The following is a 10454-nucleotide window of genomic DNA, read 5'->3' on the forward strand; positions in this document are numbered from 1 at the left end:
CACCGAACATAATACCCCTTTTTGGTGGTACTCGTATTATCAGAAATGTGTAAAAACATTTTTCATTGCCTCAATCATGTAACATGTGGCCCTACTGGAAGTCACATTTGTCTCTTCACCGTCGACACTGGAGTCAGTATCCGTGTCGGCGTCTATATCTGCCATCTGAGGTAACGGGCGCTTTAGAGCCCCTGACGGCCTATGAGACGTCTGGACAGGCACAAGCTGAGTAGCCGGCTGTCTCATGTCAACCACTGTCTTTTATACAGAGCTGACACTGTCACGTAATTCCTTCCAGCAGTACATCCACTCAGGTGTCGACCCCCTAGGGGGTGACATCACTATTACAGGCAATCTGCTCCGTCTCCACATCATTTTTCTCCTCATACATGTCGACACAAATGTACCGACATACAGCACACACACAGGGAATGCTCTGATAGAGGACAGGACCCCACTAGCCCTTTGGGGAGACAGAGGGAGAGTTTGCCAGCACACACCAGAGCGCTATATATATATGTAATACACTGCAATATGAGGTATTACGTGTGGTACCCTACAGAGTATATACGTTTGATTATACAGGAAGATAATGCCCAGCAGCCTTGGCAGCAGCTCTGGAGGTCAGGGGCAGGTCACATGACCAGGGACAGTTGGAGGGATGACAGTTGGTGAGGACACAGTCTGAGGTAGCTGTGAGAGAGGAGGGCATCTCTGGCAGTGGAAAATTCCTGTCAGAAAATGGTGGTGCCACTGAGAGCAGCTGACAGGCAGTGGCTGTGTCTGAGAGCCACTCAGTAAAAGTCTGTAAAGTGCTACTTCTAATTTGTGACTGCTGCAGTGCTGGAAGCAGAGTGGGTGTCTACAGTGAGTACAGTAGAAAGCCTGCTCCCTGTGTCACCTAGCAATCCCTAGTTCTCCAGCAGAGTATTACCCTTCAGTTTGCACTTACATAGAACAGCGTAACAGCAAAGCAGGAATTAGCAGGATATCCAGCTGAGGGTGAGAACTGTCATAATAGATTGCACCTTGAGTATGCCTTCTAAATAGAGACTAGTGACTTCTTACCTACTGTACATTGAGAACTAGTGAGAGCAAGGAGAGACTGCTTATAATACTTTAAGCCAGATAAGGAAATACAAGGACTTTGCCAGGGATAATTACAAGGGAAACCTACTAGCACATCTGTAGTTTCCTATTACACATACTATCGCAATGGATAGTTGGAGGAATTGTCCTAAAATTAAAGAAACAGCATGATAGCTTTTTACCTCTGATATTTAACAAGGCATTTATCTAAATGGAGCTATGTAATGCATTTATCTGCTAACCTATCCAGAAACGTAAATATACTGTATATCACAAGGATTCCTTGCTTGTAACAAGAGCTGAAGTGCAGCTGCATTCCTCAGGAAAATGAAACAAAAGTATAGTTGTGATATAGTTTGGAGCTCCTATTCCCAGATATCTGTTGCAATATTTTGTTGTTATATTTAAAGCGCTATTCAAAATATATTTAGGTAAGGGTAAAAGAGGAAATACCAAATGTCCAGAGTTCCTGTTAAATAAAGACATTTTCATTTATATTGTTTCAATTAACGTGTTTGGGGAGAACCTCTTGACTCTCTGCCGGAAAGAAGACTAGATGATTACATTTGGCGTCAACGAACAGGATCAAACATGGAAGTGCAAGAAGGCAACCCCACCGTAGATGACAACAGGATCAGTATCCTTAATGACAAGATTGCAGAACTTACCCAAACTCTCACTGAGATAAGAAGAGAATTAAGAGACCTGAGACAGAAATGGGCTGTGACCGGAAACAAGAAGTGGCGTCCAGACCGTGGAGTGCGAAACCAACCCCGATGGGATGTTCCCCGAAAGAATAGAAAATGGGTGACTAAGCAATTCGACGCTCTTGGGAGGCCTATTTGTCGGCGATGCAGACAAACTGGGCATATCAAGAGAAATTGTCAACAACCCTCAGGAAGAGTGGAGAGAAAAGGACCACTCTGTGAAGGACAATTCAGAGATGCAGGTCAAAACACAGTAGTACAGAACCAGGTTAGCATGTCTGGCACACCATCTGATGAGGATATTCAGCAGGCCAGCACAGGAAGAATTCCAGGCCAAGTTGTGTGGTTTAGTGTACCACGTGGTTATGGATTTATAAAGCGAACCGACACGAAAAAAAGAGTATACGTGCATTATACTGCCATTCAGAAGGCCAGCCTGACAGAGTGTTTCCGAAGTCTGGGAAGCGGAGAAATGGTTGAGTTTGAATTGGCAAATGGAAAGAAGGGCATCAAAGCCATTAATGTAACTGGTCCTGGTGGTGTCCAGGTGCAAGGCAAAAAACATGTCACAGGTCACAAACAGTACTGGTGCTGTCCACATTGTAGAGATCCTCCACACCACTGTCAGCAGGATTACCAACACAACAAAAGTGGAGAAGAACAAGGAGAAGCTGAAAGTGCTAAGGAAAGGCAACAAGAACCTGTCATCAAAGAGCAAAGTCAATCACTGGGACGAACAGATGAACAAGTTGTGGAAGAACAGAGTGAGAAAATGCAGCAGAACCTACAGGATGCAGTCAGGCCACAACTTCCTCCACAGCCAGTACATGAGATCAAACCAAGAGTGGAAGATACCGATTCCAGCATGGCCTACCAAAATCAAGTAGATTCAAACGCCACTGACCAGGAAAAACATATAGAGGGAGTGACTTGCATGTCCATGGCAGAGGGATTGGCACCCCTTAGACCCAATTGCCCAGATTCTGTTGTGCAAAATTCTGAATCTAATGTTCCAGCAGAATCACCTAGTGTAGCTAAAAAGAGTGAGAGGTATCTTCCAGAGTGGTATTACTCAGGCGAGTACACCACGATAACCTCTGAGGAGGTAAATTTGATGTTCCAGCAGGCTTTGAGGAGGTCAGGGAAGAGGAACAAAGGTGCTCCATGTATTCAGAATAGATATTAGCCTTTGGTATAGAGAGTCATTTGTTATGTAATGTATGTACTTACCATTTATTCAAATGTTTAACTGTAACACAACATTTTTAATTTAGACTATTCTATATTGAACTTTGAATATTGCCTGTTGCGTGAGGACACGCAAAATTCTAGTGGGGGTATATGTAATACACTGCAATATGAGGTATTACGTGTGGTACCCTACAGAGTATATACGTTTGATTATACAGGAAGATAATGCCCAGCAGCCTTGGCAGCAGCTCTGGAGGTCAGGGGCAGGTCACATGACCAGGGACAGTTGGAGGGATGACAGTTGGTGAGGACACAGTCTGAGGTAGCTGTGAGAGAGGAGGGCATCTCTGGCAGTGGAAAATTCCTGTCAGAAAATGGTGGTGCCACTGAGAGCAGCTGACAGGCAGTGGCTGTGTCTGAGAGCCACTCAGTAAAAGTCTGTAAAGTGCTACTTCTAATTTGTGACTGCTGCAGTGCTGGAAGCAGAGTGGGTGTCTACAGTGAGTACAGTAGAAAGCCTGCTCCCTGTGTCACCTAGCAATCCCTAGTTCTCCAGCAGAGTATTACCCTTCAGTTTGCACTTACATAGAACAGCGTAACAGCAAAGCAGGAATTAGCAGGATATCCAGCTGAGGGTGAGAACTGTCATAATAGATTGCACCTTGAGTATGCCTTCTAAATAGAGACTAGTGACTTCTTACCTACTGTACATTGAGAACTAGTGAGAGCAAGGAGAGACTGCTTATAATACTTTAAGCCAGATAAGGAAATACAAGGACTTTGCCAGGGATAATTACAAGGGAAACCTACTAGCACATCTGTAGTTTCCTATTACACATACTATCGCAATGGATAGTTGGAGGAATTGTCCTAAAATTAAAGAAACAGCATGATAGCTTTTTACCTCTGATATTTAACAAGGCATTTATCTAAATGGAGCTATGTAATGCATTTATCTGCTAACCTATCCAGAAACGTAAATATACTGTATATCACAAGGATTCCTTGCTTGTAACAAGAGCTGAAGTGCAGCTGCATTCCTCAGGAAAATGAAACAAAAGTATAGTTGTGATATAGTTTGGAGCTCCTATTCCCAGATATCTGTTGCAATATTTTGTTGTTATATTTAAAGCGCTATTCAAAATATATTTAGGTAAGGGTAAAAGAGGAAATACCAAATGTCCAGAGTTCCTGTTAAATAAAGACATTTTCATTTATATTGTTTCAATTAACGTGTTTGGGGAGAACCTCTTGACTCTCTGCCGGAAAGAAGACTAGATGATTACATATATACATATACATACATACATACATACATACAGGGATAACCTTATATAAGTGTTTTTCCCCTTATAGCTGCTGTATCTTTAATACTGTGCGTAATTAGTGCCCCCCCTCTCTTTTTTAACCCTTTCTGTAGTGTAGTGACTGCAGGGGAGAGACAGGGAGCTTCCCTCCAACGGAGTTGTGAGGGAAAATGGCGCCAGTGTGGCGGCCTTATCTCCCGTTTTTTTATGTATTTTGGCAGGGGTTAAATGCATCCATATAGCCCAGGAGCTATATGTGATGCATTTTTTTTGCCATCCAAGGTGTTTATTATTGCGTCTCAGGGCGCCCCCCCCAGCGCCCTGCACCCTCAGTGACCGGAGTGTGAAGTGTGCTGAGACCAATGGCGCACAGCTGCAGTGCTGTGCGCTACCTTGTTGAAGACAGGACGTCTTCTGCCGCCGATTTTCCGGACCTCTTCTGCCTTCTGGCTCTGTAAGGGGGCCGGCGGCGCGGCTCTGGGACCCATCCAGGCTGGACCTGTGATCGTCCCTCTGGAGCTAATGTCCAGTAGCCTAAGAAGCCCAATCCACTCTGCACGCAGGCGAGTTCGCTTCTTCTCCCCTTAGTCCCTCGATGCAGTGAGCCTGTTGCCAGCAGGTCTCACTGAAAATAAAAAACCTAAACTAAAACTTTCACTAAGAAGCTCAGGAGAGCCCCTAGTGTGCACCCTTCTCGTTCGGGCACAAAGATCTAACTGAGGCTTGGAGGAGGGTCATAGGGGGAGGAGCCAGTGCACACCAGATAGTCCTAAAGCTTTCTTTAGATGTGCCCAGTCTCCTGCGGAGCCGCTATTCCCCATGGTCCTTACGGAGTCCCCAGCATCCACTTAGGACGTTAGAGAAATAATGCTTTTAACCACTCAGGCTCCCTTGCTGGGACCTGTGCCAACACAGTGCAATCCTGATTACATGGTATGGGATCCTCCTGAGAGGACATATCCTCTGCAGCATATGACACAGAGTCCCTGGACATAGCTTAATGGAGACCACAAACACTCCACACACACACACACACACACACACACACACACACACACACACACAGGGAAAGGCAGACAGAGTTTCCCCCCGAGAATTCCAAGAGAGAAACAGAGATTGGAGCCAACCCACACACAGCGCTTTCTGGATAGAGAACAGCCACTACCCAGCGCTGACTGTGTACCTTAATAGGTTACACAGTCTATACCCCGCCTCCCCCCCTTCTACAACCCCCTTGGTACCGTGTAAGATAGCTGGAGGTGATGAGGAAGGACAGCTCTCCCTTTCAGCGTCTCTGCAGGCAGGGAAAATGGCGCTGAACGCTGCCGGGTCCGCTCTGAGCAGAAGCTCCGCCCCCTTTCATGGCGCTGCTCCCTGTTCGAATTATACTGGCCTAAGGTATGTGCTGGCAGTGTTCCGGGGTCCCTGACAGGCTTGCCGACCAGTGTAGGGTGTGGGCGCTGGCTCAGGGCGCCCCTCACAGCGCCGCTCTATGTACCACTGTGCTCCATACTCTGTTGCCGCCATCTTCACACGGCTCCCCGCTTGCTAGGAGGGGGGGGGGGGGGGTCGGTGGCTAACTCGCCACAAGTCTTCTGGCTCTTTAAGGGGGTGCTGCCGGGGTGAGCGATCCCCTGTGGCGGCGATTGATCAATCCCCTCAGGAGCTCAGTGTCCTGTCAGCGGAGATAGTGGCTCAGACCCCTTAGGGCGGACACTACTCCCCCCTCCTTAGTCCCACGAAGCAGGGAGGCTGTTGCCAGCAGCCTCCCTGTAAAATAAAAAAAACTCTTAAAAAAAAAACAAAAAAAAAATAAAAACAAAACTTTACTAGAGAAACTCTGGAGAGCTCCCCTAGCTGTAACCGGATCCTCCAGGCACATTTTCTAAACTGAGACTGGTAGGAGGGGCACAGACGGATGAGCCAGCCCACACTCTCACACTCTTAAAGTGCCAATGGCTCCTAGTGGACCCGTCTATACCACATGGTACTAATGTGGACCCCAGCATCCTCTAGGACATAATAGAAATATACAGGTAGGTTAATAGGCTCCCAACAAAAGTAACCTTAACATGAATGTGTGTGTTTACATGTGGTAGGGAATATAGATTGTAAGCTCCACTGGGGCAGGGACTGATGTGAATGGCCAAATATTCTCTGTAAAGCGCTGATGAATACGTGCGCTACATAAATAACTGGTAATAATAATAATAATCAATGGACATCTAGCAATGTCCATAAACTGCTTTACTGTACATACCTGGATGGTGAGTTGCTTTGACAAAAGGGCCCCAATTGTGTTACACATAGAACCAAAAAATCCATAAACATTCCAAAATACTGATTCTTCGTGGCTAGATTTCTTTTTGCATCTTAAGTAGAACTGTCTGAAAGATATATGAAGTATGAAAAGTACTGCGTTAGGACTATTAAGACAAAGGTAGGATAAATATATATATATATATATATATATATATATATATATATATATATATATATATATATTTTTTTTTTTTAGTACAGTACTGTAACTATGATAAAATGCATTTTGATGGAATTCTGCCTAGAACTAAGGGCCCGATTCAGACCTGGTCGCTGTGCTGCAAATTACACTGTCCTGCGATCAGTCGCTGCCCAGGAGGAGTGAAAATTCACCCCATGCAAGTGTGCGATTGCATGTTTACGCTGTGCGAAAATTCCCCTCAGTGAGTGGACAGCTGCAAAACTGTTCACATCACACTCACCATTGAATGCTTTTTCATACTGTGCAGTGTGTGCGTAGTCCAAGACTTACTCCTACGTACGATCCAAACAGGTTGATCGGGGCTGGAGCGGACATCACACATCCGCCCTGACAACACTTGGGAACGCCTGCGTTTTTCCTGACACTCCCAGAAAACGGTCAGTTATCACCCACAAACATCCTCTTCCTGTCAATCACCTTGCGAACAGCCGTGCAATCAAAATTTTTGCACCATCCTGTTGCTGTTTGGGCGACGCACGTGCGCATTGCGGTGCATATGCAGTAGTTAGATAATCGGGCGCTTTGCGAAAACACACAAAAGCGATTGGGTCTGAATCGGGCCCCAAATTTGTAGCGGAACAGGCTGTTTTGCAGAGGAAAAAACTTACATTTTAAGGACTATAAATAAAGCTATGGCAATAACTATGTCAATTCATTCTGCTCTCTGGTATTGTAGAAAAATAATAAGGTCATAGGAAGGGGCAGAATAATATTAATAACAATTTGAGGAATTCCACACAGAACACTGAAAGGCTTCCTTTAGTAAACGTGAAGAATTGTGTGTCTGAATACAGAATGAGGCATATGTTCTAAACAAATGGGAAAATATTGCTCATTTCTATAAGAGCTCCGAAAGCGTTCTCCCCAGGCTTCATCTGTCACCCGGCAGTCTCCCCTCCCAGCACAGTGATACATCCAAGTCGTGCCACACTGACGTTGTCACGGCATAACTTACTGCCTGCGTCACAGTGCAACCAGCCCCGCTAAAAGGAGAATGCTGGCCACCTCGACCCACACTGTAGCAACAAATACAAAAGATGTCTAACTTGCACTCAGACCACCAGCAGCAAATTGGAAGGAACCTGTTAGTGGATTCCTAAGGACCAAATATTACAAACACAGCCCAATTGCGCTTAGTGTATAGCCTTTAGAGTAAAGTAGTAATCTGATTCTTTATTCCATACAAGATTTAGAGAATTCTCTCCATGAAATCAGTCGTTTTGTAGACCTGCGTATATACCCTTCCACCAAAAAAATCACCCAAACAATGGCCAAAGGCCAACATTAGATGAGATACCGAATGAGCTTTTTATTAAAAGACACATGCATAGTTAAAATGGGTTCACTACGGCTGGCCGGCGGTCGGGCTCCCGGCGACCAGCATCCCGGCGCCGGGAGCCCGACCGCCGGCTTACCGACAGCTTGGCGAGCGCAAATGAGCCCCTTGCGGGCTCGCTGCGCTCGCCACGCTACGGGCACGGTGGCGCGCTACGCGCGCCACACTATTTTATTCTCCCTCTATGGGGGTCGTGGACCCCCACGAGGGAAAATAATTGTCGGTATTCCGGCTGTCGGGCTCCCGGCGCCGGTATACTGAGCGCCGGGAGCCCGACCGCCGGCAAACAGAAGACCACCCGTTAAAATAACATCTCAATACAGTCCAGGAAATCCCTCAGTTATAACAGTTTGGAACAAGCACCTTCACAGGTATAAGTTCAAAAGATGTGGTGGTGAACTGAACAGAAGACCGTAACTGATTTGACCCAACGCGTTTCGTCAAGATGACTTCTTCAGGGGTTAAAACGTGGTAGATGCTAGAACCAAGCTGGAGAAAGGACGTCCTGGGGAGGAGGTAGGCCAGCGGGATAGTTCTTTTACTATTCACGCCACTAACTACTCCCTTTAGTAACCCGGTGGCGAGTGAAGCAGAGTGGAGCCCGAAGCGTGGAGAGCAAAGCAAGCCTGTGAGTGTACATTTCAGGTACCCTGTTCGGGCATGGCTCCTCCCCCTGGTGACATCAGAGATCCTTTCTCCAACTTGGTTTTAACCATATCCTAAAACATGTAGGCAATCAGAAGCACAATGTACACCACCACATAACTGACCCTAGGATGACAGGTACTGTAGGCATAATTTACTTTAAATGTTATATATTTTTTCCCAAATGTACAGTATCAATAAAAAATTTTTATCCTAGGGTTGTAGTGAAAAGAAATGCTCATACTCTAGGGTGCTATGGGTCAAGAAAGTTTGGAAACCACAGGGTTAGACGTAAGCTTTTGGGGTTAGAGACTGGCACAGCATTCACATGCTGAACGTTGACATTAGGCATATTGACTTAATACACAAAACCCATATTTTTAATCTACAACATATTGTCACATGAATTACTAATCATTCAATAAACATAGAAACCACCAAGACAGACATTGTCCCCACATTCTGGCATCTTGCATGGTGCTGTCACACACCACCCTGTTCACGGGTTGGCATAAGCGTGGGGAAGGGACTCCGCTGAGTAACCCCTAGTACTTCCCACCACATTATCAGCATTAATAACCCCATCACTGCCACTAGAGCTGTGATGGAGTGCCACACCCCACTCCCTGGTGCTAAGTCTTGCACAATGACAGCAAGTAGGGTAATAACTCTTGGGAAGTATAAGCGGGACACTGGCTGGGCATAGTAAGAGAGACAGCGTACAGCGAGGAGGCGGTGAGCCAGAACAGGCAGGACAGCAGCCACAGACCGAACGACACACAGATCTTCTCGTCCGCGAAGCAGGTGATCAAATAGTCCCAGCTCCACAGTCCGTCATCGGGGACACGGCCCTTCTCCACGCTGACATTGCGGACCTTATCCATGTGTCTCCGGGAGCCTCACGCCATGGAGAGCGGCCGCCAACTTAAGTAGACTCGTCCAGTCCACTCCTTACCAGGATCTTCTGTTGCCCTCTATGTGATGTGCATCAGTGTCTATATATTGTGTGTGCACCGTGTTCATGCCTGCTGTGCTCCCAGAACATATGTGCGTGTACAGTGCGGGGAGCGCAAGCTGATGTAAATGTAGTATATACGTCCCTGCACAGTGCAAGACAAGAAGTGCTGCAGGCGGGATAAGCTGCTGCCTCCTAGCTCAGCCCTGCCCTGCCCTGCAATCTGGTGCAGCAGGAAGTCTTTCCCTCTCACCTGGTGCTGCTGCTGCTCTCCCCACCTGTCACATGTGACACATAGCATAGCAATACTTTATAATTCTGCTGTCACAGGTTACTACTATAAAATACTGTACCACGGACTGTCAATATATTTCAATTGCGCAAGTAACAAAACACCATCTATGTATTAAATATTGCACTCTAAAAAAAAAAAGAACAATTAGAATTGTGTTTATAGTTCAATATAAAACAGAGTGGCAAATGGTGAAGCAGAAGTGGAAGGTTGTATTGCCAAACATTACATTTCTACAATGCACTATAAAAATTACCCTGCACCTGCAGTTTTGCTCATTTTTAATGGCAAGCAATTAGCATTAGTACAGAGGTTCCCAAACGCGGTCCTCAAGGCACCCCAACAGTCCAGGATTTAGGTATATCCATGGCTGAGCACAGATGGTTAAATCAAATTGACTGAGGTGTT

At 46.0% G+C, this 10454-nt stretch overlaps 1 protein-coding gene across 1 annotated transcript in view; it reads right to left on the reverse strand.

Annotated features, from left to right (window-relative positions):
• TMEM44 (transmembrane protein 44) overlaps positions 1–9983 on the reverse strand; it is a 171731-nt gene extending 161748 nt beyond the window's left edge. The window contains exons 1-2 of the mRNA XM_063916426.1: positions 9523–9983; positions 6555–6681 (exon numbers count right to left, since the gene is read on the reverse strand). Of these exons, the coding sequence (XP_063772496.1) occupies positions 6555–6681; positions 9523–9683 (288 nt within the window). The 5' untranslated portion in view covers positions 9684–9983. The remainder of the gene's footprint in view (positions 1–6554; positions 6682–9522) is intronic.
• Positions 9984–10454: the final 471 nt, after the last annotated feature.

Source organism: Pseudophryne corroboree, chromosome 4 (assembly GCF_028390025.1).
Source record: "Pseudophryne corroboree isolate aPseCor3 chromosome 4, aPseCor3.hap2, whole genome shotgun sequence".
Lineage (NCBI taxonomy): Eukaryota > Metazoa > Chordata > Amphibia > Anura > Myobatrachidae > Pseudophryne > Pseudophryne corroboree.